The 21,956-nt window shown below is 33.7% G+C and overlaps 1 protein-coding gene across 2 annotated transcripts in view; it reads right to left on the bottom strand.

Annotated features, from left to right (window-relative positions):
• SMC6 (structural maintenance of chromosomes 6) overlaps positions 1-21,956 on the bottom strand; it is a 65,149-nt gene that overhangs the window by 11,730 nt on the left and 31,463 nt on the right. For both annotated transcript variants that reach the window (XM_019752691.3, XM_088796284.1), the window contains 11 exons: positions 21,650-21,738; positions 21,259-21,423; positions 20,581-20,759; positions 19,288-19,492; positions 16,438-16,552; positions 15,079-15,239; positions 10,329-10,464; positions 9,404-9,484; positions 8,252-8,422; positions 3,748-3,885; positions 2,571-2,716 (listed from right to left, as the gene is read on the bottom strand). In XM_019752691.3, the coding sequence (XP_019608250.1) occupies positions 2,571-2,716; positions 3,748-3,885; positions 8,252-8,422; positions 9,404-9,484; positions 10,329-10,464; positions 15,079-15,239; positions 16,438-16,552; positions 19,288-19,492; positions 20,581-20,759; positions 21,259-21,423; positions 21,650-21,738 (1,586 nt within the window). The remainder of the gene's footprint in view (positions 1-2,570; positions 2,717-3,747; positions 3,886-8,251; positions 8,423-9,403; positions 9,485-10,328; positions 10,465-15,078; positions 15,240-16,437; positions 16,553-19,287; positions 19,493-20,580; positions 20,760-21,258; positions 21,424-21,649; positions 21,739-21,956) is intronic.

The following is a 21,956-nucleotide window of genomic DNA, read 5'->3' as shown; positions in this document are numbered from 1 at the left end:
ATGGCTCCTCAGAAGTGCTATTACAGAGGGCAACAACTGTCGTTGTAGAAAGGGAGAGAAAGTTCCTGATGAAGTATGAAAGGCAACCCTAGCCAAGGCTCCCACAGCTACCCGTCCCATCCTCCTTCAAATGCCCAGTCCAAGAAGATCCAACTAATTAAAATATGAGTAACGAAACAGGCACAGGCATAGCATCCAAAGATATTTATGGGAAAAAATAAAAGAGTTGGGAAAGAAAGAGCAGCAACACTCCCTCTGTAGACAAAGAAAACTTCTTAGAACAATGATGTGAGAACAAAGCAGATGAAAACTGTGATGAATACCATGAATTAAAACAAAATAAAATATGACACAAGTGCTACCAGGAAGGAATACCTCAAAGCAGAAATAAAAGAACTAAAAGAATAGATAGGTAAAACAACAGAAGGTGATAACCACACAAGAGGAGAAGGAGAAGTGAGAATGTGCAGAACTCAAGGTGGGGGGCAGGTTAACAACAACAACAAAAAGATAAGACAAAATGAGATGTTGCATAGGCACAAACACAAACACAGAAAACATACTGACAGACATAAAGAACAGAAATGAGAAAAGCAAACAAACTGGGGGAGAAAAAAAACAAATACAATGATTAGCCAAAAATAATTAGAGAAGAAAAAGGATATCCAATATATGTATAAATGAAGACCTTGAAAGAAAACTAAAAAACAGAACAAAAAATATGTAAAAGTGAAAATATAAGAAAGCTTTTAAGAAATAAGGCTTAAATCTACATACTGAAAAAGCAGTGTATACCAAGGAAAGGATTACAGAATCTGACATTTTGGACAAGTTATAGGACTTAATAGATGAGTACTATTATAAACAGATACTCAAGAGACAAAGAATTTTGTATTAGGCTAAACTATTCTTCAAATTCAAAGTCAGAGACAAACAGTTTTGAACACACAAAAATATTATTCATACAGCCATTCTTAAGGAAACAAGTAGAGGAGAAATAACTTTTCAAATGGCTGCATGGCCATCTGGAAAAAGATAAATACATTCCTCACACCAAAAATATTCAAAGAAAAATGAGGAAGTACATAAACAGTTCATAGAAAAATAGTCCTTCAGACAAGAAAGAATGTTCAACCACACTTAAGTGAAATGCAAATTAAAATTACACTGAGGTGTATGCTTTTTTAGGGGAAAGCTATCCATCCGCAAAAAACATGAGATGATCACAGATTGTTTAGGCTTTGGGGAAACAAACACTATAACATATTGTTGATTGTGTGCCATTACTTATAAAAGCAAAAGATTAGATTAAAACTAAACTATCCATCAACAGGAGATGCGTAAATATTGTGGAATTATAAAAAATAAGAAACTGTCTATGTACTGATATGAAAAGACCTCCAAAATATATCATTAAATAAAAGAAAGCAATCTGTAGAAGTTTATACAGTGTGCTACCTTTTGTATCTGCAAGGATGAAAATAATATACTCACATTACTTTGCATTTGCATACAGAAACACTGAAAGCATACTTAATAAATTAATTTAATAAGATAAAAGGAAAGAAAAAATGGAGATGAGAATAAAGAGGAAACAAAATTTTTCATTTTACGCCTTTTTACATTATATTTTTAAAACGCTTTGTTTACTTTAAAGAGAAACTACTCTTACTATTTTTGTTTTCCAATGTTTTCTGAAAATACAATTGAGATCACTCCTATTCTCAGCCTTTTTTATAGAAAAGTTCTTCATAAAGTGTAACACCTGCAATTCTCTAGTATAATTTAATCATTATTTTACAGTTGAATACAGTTCTAATTTTTCAGTGTTATAAATAATACTGCAATAAACATATCCAAATACAAATTATTTTTCTCATTTGGATTATGTTGCAAGAAAATTTCTTAGGCAAACTAAAATTTTTTCAAGGTGTTTTTGACATAAATTGCCTTAATATATTTCAGAAACACTAATAATATCTAACATACTTTGTATCCTATATATTCTATTTATAATGGATTATCTCAGTCTTCACAACCTCATAAGGGAAGTACTATATTAAAACCCATTTTACAGATGAGAAAATGAAGGTTCAGAGATTAATTTGCTGAAGTCATATAAAGAGGTGGTAGAATAGCAATTCAAACTGATACTTTTGCTTTAGAACCTGTGCTCTAACCATACTGGAGCTTCCATTTTCACCAGTAACATAAAAATACCCATTTCACTGAGATCTCACTGACATGAAGTATTCCTTCCATCTGGATGTATTGCAAATGACTTCTAATTGTATTGATTTGCATTTCCTTGATTACTTGTGAAGCTGAACATTTTCATGTCTATATGAATCTTATAGGTATAAAAATGACATTTATGTTAAAATGTCATATTGTAATAAGTTTTATAATAATTCAGAAGACAAAAAGTTAATTATTAATCATACGTATTTGAAAGACTAGTTTAGCTATAACTATATGCCATAGCAAAACTTTATCCAAATGTAAGGTTTACATGTAAACGTTTTTTGTCTTGATAACATACTAAAGTAGAAGAGCTACCAACCACTTACCTCATTATTTCCTCTCGATCTCCATGACTAGCACGTTCTGCCTGTATCTTTTGTCTTAATCTATTAATTTCTTTGTCTAGCATTGATGCAGATTTCTGCACTTCTATCCTCTCTGGGCAGATTTGTCTTGCTTGTGACATTTTCTCCTAAGATACAAATGTTTAATATCTTTAAAACTCTTCTTTGATATAACAATTCATTGTACTATTAGTGCCAAAAAATGCAAAGTAAAATTCTAAACTTATGTTCACAAAATATATTTTAATTACACTTACTATCAGTGTTATTTCTCTGAGCTTTATATTATGAATACAGTCCAGAGCCATTATAAATCTTCAAGAGAAAATTACGTTACTGTATACAACTTTAATAATTTGTAAAACCTCCCTAACTTCCTGTGAAACAAATTTCAAGCAGCAGTTATGAAAAGTTTGGCACCCAGGGCGCTGAGGTCAGACATAGGTTTCTGTGTTTTAGGATGAAGTCTGAACCCCAAATAGTATTAAAAACATAAATAATAAGACCCTCGTGTTTGTAAAATATTTAAAAAATACTCAAAGCACTCTTATACATAGTACTTATTTTACATTCAGAATATTCCATATAATAAGTCTTGAACAAGTAAGGCAATGGATTACAGAGTTGAAATCGTTTCCTAAGATACATAAAAGCAAAGTTGAAATCCATCTACTCTAGTTAGATCAAAGTTGCCTTCTCCTTATTTTCCTTCAAAAAAAGGGCTGCTGCTCACAGCTGTCAAGAGGGTGTCTGGTAAGTAGGAGCTGAATTCCAGCCCAGCCCACCCCCAAACTACTTAGAGGCACGGATGACTTTTTCTGACCTAAAGCTGCTATCCACTTGCCAGGCCAGACATCTAAGGAGCTAAAGGAGCTCTATTAGCCGCGAGGGAGTGCCCTTTTCCAAATCCCTCAGAGGCACCAGGCAGGACTGCTGCAGTCCTGCCTAAAGGCCTCTTCATGTTGTTTTACTATGTCCCCTCTACAGTGTTCCTAAGCCTCTTCCTCTTGATTCACCAAATCAGCTGTTAACGCTATACAAGAAACAGATATTCATCAGACAACTTGTCTATGTTTGGAAACATGACATTAAGCAAAATGTACTTTAAAAAATGATTAAGTTTATAAACAAAAACATAAAAGAAAAAATGATGGGTAACCTCTAGTTCTTTTTCTTTCATATCCAGTTCTCGTTTCTTTTTATTTAAAGTATCCAAGTGTTCTTTTTGCTTTTCTTCATAATGCTGCTTCCCTCGCCTTTGGTTATCCACTTCAGAATCAGCAAGGTTTAATTCATCCTGTTTGAATAAAGCCAAAATAATCTCTGAAGGAAAGATGGTTTTTTAAAAAAATTACTAGCATAGCTATAACACTAACTGACAACTCCATAAAGCAGATGGGATTATGCTGCTTCAAGACGTGTTAGAGTTCATATCCAGATGTGTCGGAATGGAAGTGAGCAGTTTGCCAAAATTAAGACGTTATGTTATTATATTCAAATTTATATGTGAAGTCTCCATATATTATGGCTCTTTCAACTTTATTTGGGTAAACAAGATAGTTTTGTGGGGAGTCACATTAGCCTGAAAAGACTTAAAGGAGGCATAGCTTGGTGAAAGATTTTAGATGATATAAGCATATAGCCATTAATTATGGCAGGTCTCTCAAACAACAATCTACAAATTGACTGCATTATTGTCAATCTGGAAGTTTAAAAAAATACCTAGATTTCCAGACTCCACTTTTGGAGATTTTATTTCAGGTCTGAAATACCTGAATCTCAATTTTTAAAATGGCCCCTGATTTAAGAAACACCAAAATAAGTTTAGACCATCAGAGGGTTTGTTCATTGTGTTTGATATACAAAGACCTGTACACAAATGTTTAGAGTAGCTTTATGTGTAATAGCCCCAAACTGGAAATCCATATGTCCATCAATAGGTAAATTAATAAACAAATTGTGGTATATCAAACACAATGGAATACTACTTGGCAATAAAAAAGAATTGTTTCAAGTAAAAATATGGATGAGTAGTACTATAATCAAAAAGAATAACTTTAATTCTATTAACTCACTTTTTCTTTCAAAATATAGTGTATACATTATTTTGCTAGACAGTGTGTGTCAGGTTCTGAAAAAGGTCAAACCAAAAAAAAGCAAAAGTACATAATGTGTGATTCCATTATACATAATTCTAGAGAATGTGCAGACTATAGGTTTAATAGAAACCAGACTGCTGGTTGTTGGGGACAACGGGCGGGGGTAGGGAGGGACAGATGACAGGGGCACAAGGAAACTTTGGAGCATAAAGGATATGTTCCTTTTTCTAACTGTGTGGTGTCCCAGAGGCATACATGTCAAAATTTATAAAATCATACACTGTATTTACTGTCTATCAATTATATCTCAATAAAGCTGTTTTAAAAAGGCTCGTGACTTAAGAATCACCAAACTAAATTTTAGTTCGTTTGTTTTTTGAGCCTAGAACTGGCCATTTACGTGATTATCATGTTCAGCCTCAAGAGTTACAGTTATAAACAGAGAAACAAACACAAACCAAAACAGCAGGAACAGCATCATGAAAGACAGAATATATGGAGACAACCCCAAAAGGTAAAGAACTTGTGAGGTATCTAACTATGAAAAATATTGACCTCATATAACAGAGGATGTAGGCTATTTCCTCACCTAGGAATACAATATATTGCATCTTGCTCATACCGCTAGAAAAACTACTACCTCATGGTAGATGTCTGATAATACATAGCTTTTATAAAAGAATTCTATTAAAAATAAAAATATCGTTACATGAAGGATGGTAAATTGTTCCTTTACCTCAAACAGAATAAAAAAAAATGGGTACAATTTATGTAGTTGGAAATATTACAATTCGAAATTGGAATAGCTTCTGAAATAGAATTGTTGTTTTCTAAAAGGAGAACTAAGTTTTCAAATCATTTTTGGTAGAAAGTGTCCAAATAAATAGGCCCACATTTGCTGCAGGCAACCAATGCCAGCTTTAGGGAGCCAAAGGGGTAAATTATATTAGAACACATTTGTGCTGGTTCCTCTTCCCTCCTAGCAACTTTGGATAAGAAAAGACTTAAATTGTAAAGTAATATTAAAAGAACTATAGATGTTAATATACCTTTCTCCACATTTATCATGGCTGTTTGATTTGTCCTTGTATATTTAATACATTTATGTCCTGGAAACCATCAAATTTAAAACTAAAAGGCAAGCAAGAGAGTATTTCATTTAATTTCATTTTATTGATGGTGAAATGGAGACCTAGAGATATTAAAATCCAGTTAATGACATTCATCTGGTTTTGGGGAGAGGACTAGGATGGATTAGGTCTAAAATTAAGCTTTGATGTAGCCTAAACCTGTAGCATTTCTAACTTTTAAGAAGTAACAGGCTCCCCCCCACACACACACAAAAGAAGTTACGCCTTTTAAAAACAGGCTGAAATGCCAGTAGGGACAGAATCATTGAAAAATGTTATTGTCTTGGATGCCTAAATAACCAATTTCAGTTACTTAGTGCCATTGAATAAATTTTCACATGTATGTATTATTGTCACTTGTTTCATATAAACCTACATCAATTATGAGGTTTTAAAACACTATAAAACATTAAATCTTGGCATTTTCAAAAGCAGTCACCCTCGAGCCAAATAAACTCTCATTATCTGTGTCAGAAACTGAGAGGCCATCTTACTCCAATAATGACCTCTACCTTTGTAGGCTCAATATGGGTCCTTTTCCCTGTCCAACAAATTTAATTTGCAACTAACGCATTCAGTTTGCAGTGTAAATCAAAATAAACTGTTCAAAGTGGGAAAAATATTCCTCATGCCAAGATTTCAATGACCCTACTTCTCACGCCTCTGTCACAAAAGGAACAAACGTCTTAATAGCAAACAGATTTTATCTAGAAGCTGCTAATGTATAATGATTGCAGTTTCTTGGGGATTATTTTGTTAGCCAAATCCTCTTGGTAGCTAGTGTGGCGTGATATTGGGAAGGAAAACTTCTTGGCGACCCGCTGATTGCATGCAGGTTTACTAAAGGACTCACCTCCTAGCTTTCGTTATTTGCAGCCAAGGCAAAGAGCTAAGAGCAAGAATTCTCACTGCCTTCTGCCCATATTTTCTGCTCTTGAACTTATTTACGGACTCCCAATTCCAGGAGTTGCTTTAGCTTAGAGGTCCCTAAAAGAACAGAACACAGCTTACTCTTCATCCTTTCCTATTTTGAATTTTAAGCTTTCCGGGATAAATAATTTAGGTGCTAATCTTTCTCTTCCTATATTGTTGGCACATATTTCATCATTTTGATGGTGTCACCCTGTTCAATCCTTTACCCGTTAAAAAAAATTCTTTTCATCTTACCTTTGCTGTAACTTGACTGCTCTAACTCCGGAGCTCTGAATTCTACCTGGTCTGCCCTTGACAACGTTAACATTTATTTATTTTATTCTTCCTTATTCTATTTGCTTTTAAAAACTAGTTTTGTCTTCTTTTTTAATCTTCAACTTTTGGTCTTTTTAAAAAAACTCTTATTTCCTGTACTATTATACTTTCTTGTCTTTATTATTATTAAAGATAATAATAAAAATTATCTTTAATAATTTTTCCTTCCTCACAACTTTAATATTTAAATTATACATTCTTCTTAATCAATTGTCAGTCCATTCTCCCATTTTTCATTTTTATCTCAAACAGAAAACAATTAAACCACCTGGGTTATAACGGCAGGCAGGAAGCTCAGTTCTGTGCGCAACAACTATAGAGAAACCCACCCCAAAGCAGGGGAAGCTGTTTCTACGCAGCTCCTCCTCTAACTTCCTTTCATATTCTCTGGACCACCTCTTATGGTTTTTAAATTTTCAATGAACACACGTACAGTAACATTTATATGCGTGCAACTTCTTTTAAAGTTTAAAAATATCTAAATACATTTTGCCTCACAGGGATAATTTCCTGCAAAAAAGGGGGTACATTAGAGTGATATCATCAACATAACCCCCTCCTCTTAAAATATACTATTCATTCTTCTCAGTGCTTATAAATAAAATTTGAAGTTCTGAGAACAACTGAGCTACTTATTAAAATGATAATGACAAGCTATTGATAACTACGCTAATAAACAACTTGGGGAAATTTACACAGTTCAACTGATGAATAATTTTATTTCCTTAAATTTGATTTTAAAAAGGATTTGTTAAAAAAAAAAATCAACGGAATTCAGGCCGGAATATAATTGGGACATTCCAATAAACAGGAATTGAATAGCACTTTATTTCAAGTTGGTTTTTATATCAACTAATCCTTGAGTTACTGAAGGAAAGGTGGGACAACAGAACAGGCAAACACGGAAACACTACAGACAGACAAGACATCCCTGGCTCTAGTCCTAAAAAAGGAAGGAAAAAAAAAATCACAAAATAAAGAGAAACAGAAATTTGGCCATTTATTGTCCTAAAGGAACGAGCAGGAGTAATTGATCTAATGATGAAAATTTGGTTTACATCTTATTTTTATATGGCTATATTTATATTTAACCATTAATTCTATTAGGGCAATAGCTAGTGAGTACACTGTGGATATAAAACTAAAACCTAAGATACATATATAATAGAGTAACAGTAATATATACCTTCAGTGGATCTGCTAGCTCTGATAGCTGATTAATTTTCAATTTAATTGCATCATACTTGTTTTCTGCTTCTAGTTTCAGACTTTTAAGATGTTCCATATTTTCTTTTTGTTGTTCCATATTTTTCTCAACCATTTTCATTTTGATTTTATTTTCTTGAGCTTCATCTTCCTGGTTACATTTACAGAGAATATAGAGTTAATTAAAATACTTACTTTATCAGGTAGAAAAATAGTACAAATAATCCTGAGAGAGGAGAAACTACAGGCTGTAGGCAAATCAGATCAAAGACAAATACATAGAACACTAGGATATTTTCATACCCATAATGATAAATTAGGAAATAGAAGAAAACAGGTTCAAAAATCAGAAGGGATGACATTTAGGACACGAGTTGAACTATACTGTGCTTGAGGTCATAATCAAAAGGAATAACTCTATCTACTCACTTTTCTTTCAAAATATAGTACATATAAATGTCTACCTTGTGCCAGACAGTGTGGTAGATGCTAAGTTAGCAAAAATAAACAAGATATAGCCCATATCTTTAAAAAACATAGTCTGTCAATAAGAAGAATTAAAGCAAAAAAATAAAAAGTAGAGAACAAGATTGCTAATAAAAAAATGAAGACAAATTGTCATTAGAGGAAGATCCCCTGGTGCAGGGACTTCCTCTGTCTTGTTCATTGCTGTATCCTCCAGCATGTAATATGCTGCCTGCTAAACATATGGTGAATTAAAATGAAAACCATTTACTTAGAAAAACGAAACAATGAAACGAGACCAACTACAACTAAGAGATAGCCATTAATATTGATAATAATTAATCCTGAAAAAAATACTATGCTAGGCAGTTTGGTTTAAAATACTACTGTTTAAAAGCACAATTAAGCTTTGATAAGGTTTTATTTCATGTAGCAAAGACAAAATAAATGACTATGCATGTAAGATATATATGCGAAACATTAAGGAATGTAAAGGCCATTCATCAGGTAGTTTCCACCTTATTTGTAAATGGAGAAAGCACAATCACAAAAGGTAGCCTCAATTAAAAGGATAAAAAAATAAAAAAGCCGAGAGTACGTGCTATTAACCTAAATGACACTTTCATACTTTAAAACATTCAATTTAAATTGAGGAAAAGAATCTCACCAAGGTTGCAATATCTACAGACTGGTGTTCTTCTATATTCTCAAGTTCCCGAATTTCAGAAATACATTTTCTTATTTTCATCTGAAAGAAAAGTATTTAGATTTTAGTAAGATAAAAGTAAATAAAAAAATAAAAATAAACACTACTCTACTTTCATGAACTACAGTACTCTTTACTTTCTGTACTTTATGAAGGAACACATTAGTATTAAATGAAGCAAAGGAAGTTATATATAAAGTCTGCCATGATCACCTTTATTGCTAATCCATTCCCAAGCAAAAAAGATGTAAGTACTCCATCTGAACATTTAAAATGATGACAATGTTGAATCCATGGAGAAAATATTTTTCTAAAACATCCAGACTCGAGTTATAGAAAGATTAATCTAGTGGTTCTCAAGGAACAATTCAAGAGACTCCTAGCTGCTGCTGAAACTTTTAGGGGTTCATGAGGTCAAAACTATTTCCATAAAAATACTGCGACATTATTCACCATTTTTGCTATCATTTTCTCACAAGTCTACAGGAGGTTTATAACTCTATGATATGCAATATTGCAACAGATTGATTGCAAAAGCTGATACGATAATTCAGTAGAGTTTTATTAAGCCAGATATTAGAGATTCACAAAACTATAAAAATGTCAATCTTCTCATTAAATAGTTTTGGTAAACACAGTTATTCTTCATGAAAATGTTCGTTACCACATGAGTTTATTATTATTTTTAAATGGATTGATAAGTATTTTTAAAGCTTGTAAATACTGACAGATAAAACCCACATATGTAAAAGCTCTTTTAAGACTGTAAAGGGCTTTGAGGCCAAAAAAATTTGAGAACTACTCCTCTAACTAACGGTAAGATTTTAAAAATAAATTGGAAGTGGTAAGTTGAGAACAACAAAATGGTGTCTGTATTCTTTTGTACCTTTATCTCTTTACAATGTAGTTGGCACCGTCTAAGAAATTCCTCATTGCGTTTAATATCCTTTTCCAGGGCAGACAACTGTTGCTGAAGATTTAATATCTGGGCCTTCTTATTTTCAACCTCATTCTCCAAGTCGCTTGATAGGAGAGGATAAAAAATACTTTAAATGCATTTCTGAATGTTACAAATACTTCAGATCTTTACAAAGAAAAGCATTTTTAATAGCTTATTTGAAAACCCTATTCAATCAAATCAGTTCTATATTCCTACAAGTTATTAGTAACATGAAAATATAGATTTCAAAAAAACCATCTAAACTGGAGTCAAATTTCACTTATCTCAATAAGTACTTATGATACTATTTCTGTGTGGCAGGCATTGTGCACAGAGGTAGGTAGCGGTAGAAACAGATTTAAGACATGAAGGAATCAAACAAAAAGGAAAAAAAATCAGGAAATAACCAGAACATTAACATATGAACAGGACACTCTATGTCCATTTTACCACAGGACGTTAAGAGTCTGAAAGAAATGACCAACAGAATTATATTCTGGAAAAGTTTTCAACAGCTGGACCAACTAGAGGAGATGATGGAAAGAAATGCACAAAGTCACAGAGGGATGAAAAGATAAAATTAATAGTTAGCAACACTTACTGATGGTGAATAAATGCTATGAATACGTGATAAGTGAAAGGGAAGGAGAAGAGGACAATGAAAACGGAAGGAGGATAAAGCAAGCAGATGCCAAAGCCATGAAGGGTCTCTATGCCAGCAGAGTCACCGTCTTCAGAAGTGATCCTTTCCTGCCTCACTGACCTAAGCATCTGTCTCCCAAAGTTGTGTGCCTGGTGGAAGAGAACCACCTTTGAAATTAATAAAAACTTCTCTGATTGAGAGTGTATGCCATATTTCAATAAGATGCATACTTTCCCACATTTTAACATCTCTAAAATCATCTTTCAGTTCATGGTTCAATTAGCAGCATTTTTTCTTTTTTATGGGTACATAAAATAATACAACACCTTCAATTTGTCCTACCATGCTGAAATTCTCAAAATTAAAAAAAAAATCAATAATTGTTGGCTGAACAAATGATGAATGATAAAAATGAGGAAAGGAGAATAATTGTGGTATTTCTGGTAAAAGTGGGGACAGACGTAAAAATTTAAGATGGCTCCTCAGGATTTAAAGAGAAATGTTTATTTTATCATATACAAATCTATACCTTTACTAACAAACTGTAATTTTGCTAAAAATAACAAAAAAATTTACCAAGTAAACAAACTTTGAAACTTAGAGCCTAAACCAAAAATAAAAACGAACAAAATGAGCACAGATGATATTCTGTGATTAAACATTTTTTGACTATTGAGAATAAATTTAAAGAACAAACATAATTTATATAAACAAAAGTGGTAAATTTTACAACAAAATTGCTAAATTTTACACTTTCTTTTTGGCAACTTCTGCTACATATTTTCATATAGTGTTTCTCCTTTGTTTTTAATTACTTTTTACGAGGAGAAAGAACACGTGCTATCTAATGAAATATGTATGGAAACTGAACTCAGTAAATGTGAATTGTGTGTGTGGGATGAATACTCTGCTCAGTGAGCAGCCGATCTAAATTGTACAGTCCTCACTCTCCAGCCCTTACTCTGCTGTACTTGTCTCCATGACACTTGACCTTGACCTAGTCAGTATTCGTTCATAGTCTATCTCCTCCTTGTTAATCTAAAAGATCCAGGAGAGAGAAATTTTTTTGTACTTTGTATCCTGCTGCATCTTGTGCCTAGTTCAGGGCCTGGCACATTAGGTCCTCATCCAGTATGTTTTAAAGAACATAAAAGAATAAAATCTGAAAAACATACTTCAGAAAATTAATATTAAAATGTTACAGTATTTTGAAAATCCAAAAATTCAGATAATTTTTTGCGCTCTTGTATAATGCAGTAACTACATTGGTAATTATTTGGAGAACTTAGTCACACATTTCTTTTCCCCAGATGTGTACTTTCATAATAGGAAACCACATTGGGATAATAAAACCAAGTCGTACCTATTGTTAAGACTCGAAACCCTGTGTCTGTCAAGAAACCACTCTGTGCATTATGTAAAAGGAATGATAACCTCGTCTCTGAAATTCCAGAGCCATTTTTCATCAATAGGAATCTGTCAGTGCTGAGATGATGAGGGTAGAGAGAAGCATTCTTCAAATACTCAAATATGAGGGGAAGTTGGGGAATTTTTCTAGAGTCCTTTGGCAACCACTATTACATAATTAATTTACATAATAAAATAAAATTTAAAAATTAATATATTTTAATAAATATTAAAACTATTTAATAAGTATTAAAAGATTAGCAATTGTTTAATATTATTAAATAGTTAAAATTGAACCATAAAATGTATACTAATAGATCAATAAGTCATTTGGTAATAGCTATTAAATAATTTTAATATGCATACCCTTTGACTAAGCATTTTCACCATTAACAATTTAAGCTACACATACACTTTCGAAAGTGTGCCAAGATACACGTGTGCTCACTGCAACACTGTCATAAGGAGAAAATGACAACCCGTATGTCCACCAGTCGGGACGTGGATAAGGAGATTATGTACAGCCATACCGAGAGGCAGTTCTAAATGTGCTGACATGGAAAGATTTCCATGATGCAATATTGAGAGAAAAAAAGCAAGATGTAGAAACCATATGCATACGAATACAGAGCACAGTATGGATGAACCTTGAAAACATTATACCAAGTGGAAGAAGCCAGACACAAAGGTTGCATATGATTCCATTTATCTGAAACACCCAGAATAGACTCAGCCATAAAGACAAATCCGAAAGTAGATTAGTGGTTGCCAGGGGCTGGGGGGCGGGGGAGGGATGGGGCATAACTGCTAATCGGTATGGTTTTCCTTCCAGTGTGATAAAAATGTTCAGGAATTAGACAACGATGATAGCTGCACAACCTCATGAATATAATAAAAATCTCTAAGTTATACTCTTTAAAATAGAGTGAATTTTATGGCATGTGAATTATATCTCAGTTTAAAAGATCATATGTATATGATACAAGTATATAAACTGTTCTGGAAATATATAAGAAACTGTTACACTACTTCCTTATTTTTGAAAGAGGTATAAGAGCAACAGGCTTCACTTTTCATTGTATCCTTTTCTATACCGTTTGAGTTTTCTACCTATATGCATATATTACTTTTAATTATCTTAAAAATATATCAATACGGACTATGGAGAAATGGGATTATGAGCTCCTTTTGTTTTCCAATTTATATCTTTCTGTATTTAAAAAATACTAATGAATTTTTTTAACTTTCAAACATCAGACAATTATCATAGTGGTTCAGATCCAAACGGAAGATAGAAAAGTCATAAGAACTTGGTATATTTTCAATAGATAAAATTTATCAATGCAGGAAACAATTTTTTAAAAATTGATGTCCACCTGGCTTTTAAGACAAAATCTTTGTCTGCTACACATCAACAGCTACATATAAAGCCAAATATCAACGGCAATGTAAATTTTGAATCCTTATTACTGAAACGCTAGAATCTGGGCTCCTGATTTACTGCTGAGATACACTTACAATCTTTCCCAAAAGTGCCATACTTTTTTTTTTTTTTAAGACCTGAGATACAAATGCAGGAGGCATTTTTTTGTTGAAAGTGAAAGTACGCATTACACAAGGTAACACCACCATGATACAGTTTGTTCACTTACGCTCACATTTGCTTGAATATCATAATAGAAAGGCCTGATATAAATGTCAAGGCACTAGGGACAAAAACTTATCACTTTACCGGTCACTTTTACACAGGCACATTTGCACATTTATATGAACTTTCATCTCTCTTATCAGAAAGATTCAGTGTGGATGTCACAACACTATGTTGTGTGGATGTCACAACCTTTATGCTGCTCTCATAAAATGACTAATATTATTTGAAGAGATCTATTTCAACCAAACTCTCATTTCCCCTAGATATGGAAGTTATTTGGAATACTTTCACTTTTACTCAAATTTCCTAGATATTTCTTTTACGTAAGTCCAAGTTCTTCTACTTAAGGTTTTCTAGGTCATTAATTCAGTTCCAACCTGTCAATTCATCAACTGAATTAGTGTGGCTGGGAAATCATGTTTTCATACGAAACATTGTTTTTGCATGCTTTGAATCTCATTAAGCACACCTAATTGTTTTTCATTCAACTTCTCCATCTCGCTCCTCTAGCAGCTGTTTCCCTAGGCATGTGTTCTGAATGTGCCTGTTGATCTACAGAACAGTGCAACTCAACATACCAGTGGGAGACATACTCCAGAGCTTGAGCCGGAATGTAAACAAGCACACCTGTATTCTCACTGAGAAAAAGCAGCAGAACTAAACAATGGGTGCATTTATCGTGGGTTCAGCAAGAGTGATGGAGCTGATTTATATTCTGAGTTAAGCTCCTCATCTCCTTGCAGTCAGGTAATTAACAGGTGCAGATCAGCTGGTCATGGGAACACACTTCGTGTTCCTGGCCCAGAATTCTGTTGTCTAAGTGGTGATGAAAAAATACCCGTCAGCCTAGAACTCTACAGCTAAATGATCTTTTGAAACCAAACAGATTACTCGCAATTCTTCACTGAAATAACTACTAATAGAGCAATATGAAAGGAACTGAACCACAAAGGAAACAGCAGAAATAATATAGCAAAGCTACACTGCAAACCAACCTTATTTCCGAATCCACATCTCTGCTTAGGAATTTAGGCCTTGTATATTCAGATGAATAATAACGTCCTGCAAAAACTTGGTCACCATCAGCAGTAAAAACTTCTCTACAATTCTTGGGGGGCTTTTGGGACTGCATTACGGCACGAGCTACAGAATTATTCTAAAAAAAAACAGTGGAAAAAATACAATTTCCTAAGTTACACCAAAGCATTTCTGATGCACACAATTTCAAAATAATGACAGGTACGCCATTATTTTAAGATTCAAATATTTTCTGAACATTCAAGTAAAATAATTTCACAAAGTTAAATAACAGAATTTGAAAAACAACTTCCAAGATTCAAAGAATTAAAACTATTAAATCTTTAAAACAACACAGTAAATAATGTTTTATGACAATCCAATTGTACTGTATTTTTAAATTCTAATATTACTATCTATTTAAAATTAAAAATTATTTTAACTAACGTTTTACATGAACATATTTATTTTAAACCAATTCATACAAATCTTATTTTTAATGACTTTATATCCTAGAAATGATGCAAGTGAAGAGCAAATTCCAATAAAGATTAATATACTGAATTGTGCTGGGGAAGCCTGGAAATATTTAAGCACTCAAGAAAAAAGGGAATTAGGCTTAATGGAGGTCTCATCAACCTCTCTGGGGACAGATCTTTACAACAGAACATCATTATTTTCTTTTAAGTATCCTTTTAAAACATGAGAGCCAAGCCCACAAATAATTACAATATGAATTTGCAATATGTGTATACATTTGGATGACCTATACCATTACTTCTCAGTTTCTATTAATGAGGAAAACAGATTCTGTTATGCTTGTCTTGATTACAGATTTCTGTTTTGTATTTCCTTGTTCCTTCTTTTTATGCCAGTAAGATGAAACACAATATGGTGATCTAATCCAACAAGAATATAAAAACACATATACAGATAAAGAGTACTGATTTTCAGAGCACTCAAAGTTTAAGAAAATAAATTCATAAAATATCAAGTAAAGTACCTGTTTAAAAAGTAGAATGATAATATATGTATCTGTAAAAGGATTTGGCAGCCAATACAAGAAAGAATGAGCAAAAAAATGTATACCTTCATGCATCGAAAGAATACATATTTATAAAATTATTTTAAGAACAGCTGAAAATTATAAGGTTCTGTGGCAGCAGAAAACACACAAACCACCAGCTCTATATTATTTTACAGACCTTCCTACAAGGTCAAAGTACAATGATGAAATAGCAACAACTCTATGATATAGGAGGGGAACAGGAATTTATATCACCAACTTCAGTCTTGAAAATTTTTAAATAACAAACTACAGCGGCGTCTGGTCTTACTTTGATTAGCAGCACTGTCTCTATGCTTCTCATGTCAATTAGGCTGTTGGCAACAACCGCATTGTCAATTTCCAACGCTGTCAGAACCGTTGGGAACTCGGGATGATAAGCAGCTCTACAAGACAAAAATACATGAGGATTAACTTAACAAACTTTAATTATATATAAATACACGGATCTATATTAATGGGTGAGTAGATGATAGATGACAATACAGCACTGAAAAGTACCTAATAACACTTGAAAACATCTGATTAGGTTTACTTTATTTTATTTACCTAGCAAACATTTATATAATAGGTGCTAGGCACTGTTATAAGAATATTATAATATTAGATCATCTAAGCCTTATAGCAACCATTTGAGATAGATAATATTTTCTCCATTTTTTTTTTTCCCCAGATGAGGAAGCTTCAGAGTTTCATACATTTCCCAATGTCACAGAGCTAGTTAAATAGTAGGATTTAAACCAGACAGCTCAGCTCTAGAACCTAAATTCTTATTTTTTTTTTTAGAGTTAACATACAATATTATATATTAGTTTCAGGTGTACAACATAGTGATTCAACATTTAGACAATGCAGATTCTTACACACTCTACCCTACTTCCGGTTATCCTAACTACAATTTTTTTAAATCTTATATGCATTGTACGTAAGTATAAAAATCAATTAATCAAAACACATTTTTAAAAAGCTAAACAATTTTCCTTCTGAGACAAGAAAAACTGAAGTAAAGATTATGATGAACACAGAAAATATGAACTGCCATTTGGGCTCCCTAAAGAGACATTCAACTTTTCAACTAAAAAGTTTCAACATCTGCACTACTGACAGCACTGAAGAACGGACATACCAAGAACAGTAGGTACAGGAGCAATGAATATCTGAGGGGAAAATGGTCATGGCATTTAGTACTTTCTTAATACTAGAATTCTAAAACAAAGACAGTATCTATGTATATATGTTTTACACCTATTCAGTCATGAATTTGACCTGTATTTACTAAGCACCTACTATGTGACAGGTGCTGTTCAGAGGATGAGGAGGCAGCAATAAACAAACAGACTACGTCCTACTCCCCATGGAGTTTACATTCTATGCAAGGGAAGACAGGTAATAAAGAAAACGTGGCACACAGTGCTTTTTCACACAAAAAAGGTTAGGAAAGCCTGATAGGTGATACTGGGTAGACATGAGAGGACATGGAAGAGTCACACCGGCATCCTGAAAGAGAGCATCTTGGGCCCTGCGAGGGGGTATCAGAGAAGCCAGGAGGCCAGTGTGCATGGTGGACTGAGCAGCGAGGCAGTGCTGGAGAAAGAACAGCAGAGCTGGTCCGAGGCTAGATCATAAGGTGCTAGAGGCCGCGGTAAGGCCTAAGCAGGAAGAGAACGCACAGGGTGCTGTGAGCAGAGGAACTACGTGATCTGACTTCACTCTGGCTTCAGTCCTGAGAGTGGGGGCAGCAGGGGACATGAGGCAGGAAGATCAGCCTATTGCAATACTCAAGTGAGGCGTGAAAATGGCTGGAACCAGGGTGGCTACTGTGGCAGTGTTTATAGACTTGGGATATAATTTTTTAATAGGATGTGGGGTGGCAGAGAGGAGTCAAGGATGACTGGGGCCTTGGCTTAAGCGACTGAAAAATGACGATGGAGAAGACTTAGGGACAGCAGGGTTTTTTAAGGTAGAGATCAGAAGAGACTGGCTTATATGCTTGTTCACTTTAAATGTCAACTGGACATTGTCCCACGGCAGATGCAACTAATCTGTCAGTGGTCATTTTCACCACAAGTAATGTATTGAAACTTCACTTTCATCAGGTTTTAGAAACCAGAGATCAAAGCTAGAAATTAAAATAAGGTCAAATTCTCATGCAGACAAAGAAAACACTTTACTCTTAACTCCCAAATCCTTATTTCTAGTCTGAAAGTTGAAAATCAACAATTCCAAAATAGGCCTTATCTGCTTTGGACAAATCCACTTTTTTCTTCTCCTTCTAAATCAATTGATGGCACATTGGGTGGGTAGTCAGCGCCAGCCAGAAACCTAGCCGTCATCCTCAATTCTTCCTTCTTTTACATTCAAATAACAAGTGTTAATTGATTTTGCCCTAAATATCTTTTACTCTATTCCTATCTATAATGCAAATGCTACTTTTTCCAGAATAATTTATGATGTCATGCCTCCATGCATTTTGCACATGAAATTCTAATTGCCTAGAAGGCAATTAACAAACTCATCAGTTAGAAGACTAATCCTTTTTCCTCTCTTCTCTGATTTCTGCCCTAACCTGTGTACTCACATTTAATGACTCCCTCATCTGAACCATATCTGCATCTTATGATCCAATTTATCAAAGCTGACAAAATATACATTAGAAAATACATATATTCTTGAAAGGAAAGTGGCTATCTCACCAGCAGCTAGCAAAGATGCCAGTTTAGGGATCGTGCTTTGAGATGGTTTGTTGGTGTCCTCAAAGAAAACAAAGAGAGCTCTTTATGGAATCTGCGAAGCACTGTGAAGATCGGGTGCCCAAGTTCTTCCTCACCACCCCCCTCTTCATCTGGCTAGGTCTGCATCGTTTCTGTCATCAGCATAACTTCTAAGCCACACTATGTCTGTTTCACTGTACTGTCACCTACAAAGGCGCCATGTAATAAGGACCACGAGGACAGGGAGTCTCTCCCTTATTTATTTATCTGAAATTAAAGAAGTGGCTTGACAAAATTTTACAAAGCAGTAGTGTAAATATGGTTAACATAACAATGTTTTAGTTCTTTCTGACCCTGCACATGATTAAGTAAAACCAGAAAGAGTATTGAATTACGGGTGCCTTCCTTACCTGTGCCTTACATCATACTGGTCATGCCGAAACTCAGATACTATGATCTGTGGCCGTGGGGTCCCTGGTAAGTAAAACTTTCTCATCAGTGCCTGAAGTACTCTTTCATCAGCATGGTCATGGCAACAGTAAGCTTGTAGAAGTCCTTTTAAGCAAGATTCAATAGCCAACGCAAGCTCAGGGTCCCGGAGGTGAATGCAAGCTCCTAAAAGGGAGAGAAAATTATTTAGATGGCCCACAAATACTCATCGTGAAATAGTCATGTGACTATGTTTCTATATAGTTCATAGTGATTTTAAAATATTTTCATATAAGGCAGCTTCAATGACATTACAAACCTTACTTTAACTGAATGGGAAATCTCCACATATGCACTGAAGCCACTGGGCAGAAAACCCACCAAACTCTGTGAAAAAAACTTTCCTACTCTAATGTAAACCAACAGTGGTTTTTCTACGTACGTTTATACTATTCCAGCCTTTGAATGGTGTTTTGAAAATCAAGCCAAAAGGTTTATAGACTCTATTATTTTCTGTAAAACTGATTAATATTGGAACTTTAGATTTAGAGAGGGAAAAAAAGCCTCATTCATTGAAATGGATACTGGTATAAAGGTATGTATCATTTAAATAAAGAGACATTACTACAATACTTAATACAGTATGCAATACTGTACTTATACAGTAATATAGTACTTTACTAACAAAATATGTTTATATTTACAGCATAATTTTTGCCTAATGATGTACAGAATTAGAGATAACTCTTCAGGAGAACTCAACTGTTTTTTGTTTTTTTTAATGTCATGCATATGTGGGGAGAATTAAATAACCCTAGATTTCACACTGAGAAGACTTAGAAATGATGTTGTCCATTCCAAAACTAAGAAAAAGTTAAGTCATTTTATAAAGGTTACATAAAACTCAGGTGGTGAGTGTCCTTTCAATTATATATTGACATCACTGGAGTTTCCTACTAATCAATTACGTTCAAATTAATTTATTTACTTATTCATTCAGGAAAAAATCAGAATCAGATTATTCAACTCTATAATTACTGTTCCTTTTCCTAAGTTCTCTTTCTTTTGATTATTTTATGCTTTAAAGACACAAAAGGAAAGTTACAAAGTTGTAGGTGATTCGTAGCACTATTTAAAATAAGTACAATTATAATCCACAGATAACGACACAGCTCTCTGACAACAGTTTTAAAACTAGATTCAACAGACCCTTTCCTGAAAATAAGAACTTATTTATAATGTTTATCATATCCTGACTAAATGGTGACAAATACCTAAGGGGCCTACAGGTTTATAGGTAAATTGCCCACGTCTGTAAGCATCATCTATTGCTTCAAGAAGAGCGGGAACATGAGGGCCAAATCGTTTCAGTCGATCAGTTTTACTATCTTTCAAGTCTTTCAGTTGCTTCTGATTATAGCTCAGGGTATGCCTCACATCTAATTCTTCTCTCCTAAAAAATAAAAGTAGAAAAAACAGAACAGATAGGTGATACAGTTACAGAGAAATACTCAGTTTTCTCCCCCTAACACCTGCACACCAGAGAATGACCCAGCTACCCTAAAAACTAAAAGCAGATGTCTTTATCTGAAAATAACTATGTTACTAGAGAAAAACAGTCAGAAATCCTCAAAACTTAGCATGGAAAAAAAGGTGCAATACTGACGAGGACTAGAAATCCCAGAAGTTGTCCAACTCTACAAATATAAGCAAAGTCTCAAAAAAGTGATTTTGGGGCATTTGAGATCTTGCTCCCCAGCACATGTTGTCAGTTTGGCTCAAATAAACTCTTACAGAAATTCAAAAAAAAGAGAAAGAAAAAGAAAAAGTTTTCTTAAAATATCCCTTATTATGTACAAGAAACAAACAAAATCTTCTTTCTTGATGTTAACAGCAAAACTGTATGCTTTCAAATAACTGAAAGAAATCATTGTCAGCATGTTGAAACTTACTTAATTCTACTATGTTCTTCTTTGTCCTTTTCTATGGCTTGTTGAAACTGTTCGATCTCTTGATTGACTGAATTTTCTTGATCCTGTAAGGTCTTTACTTTCTCTTTTAACCAAGATACTTTTTTTTGCCTTTCCAACCGCTCAGGTTCCAGAGATTGATCGGCACTAACAGTAAATAATCCAAAGTGGAAAATGTTAAATGAAAAAACCTAACATTTAAAAAACCTAACATTTAAAAAATGTTAAATGAAAAAACCTAACATTTAAAAAACATAAAGCACGGTGATAAAATTCCTTTAGCAATAATACAGAAAATACAATACTCCCTTTCACCTAGATTATTTTATTACTAAATGAGGTAACCATTAAAATTGCAAAGTAACTATTTTACCTTTTTTTCAGTTCTTCAATTCTTTTGCAAAGCTGCTCATCATCTTTCTTTAATGCTTTATACTCATTTAGGGAACGGTTATATAAAACCTAAACCAATGAGACACACTTTAGTAAAATGAACAAGCAAATACCCCATTCAAGTCCACTTTCACCAAATCCTTAAACCAGAGCCTGAATACATGAGGAAACATACTTTAAAAAAAAACCACATAGATGGCCATTTGAAACCATTACATTTTTTAAAGTCTGAAAGCAATGCAGATTTCTACTCAATTACAAAACCTCTACTTTTAAAAAATAAATGA

The sequence above is a fragment of the Rhinolophus sinicus genome, chromosome 2, assembly GCF_057876585.1.
Source record: "Rhinolophus sinicus isolate RSI-liver-muscle chromosome 2, RSI-T2T, whole genome shotgun sequence".
NCBI classification, from domain to species: Eukaryota; Metazoa; Chordata; class Mammalia; order Chiroptera; family Rhinolophidae; genus Rhinolophus; species Rhinolophus sinicus.
This window is presented reverse-complemented; position numbering and strand designations above follow the sequence as displayed.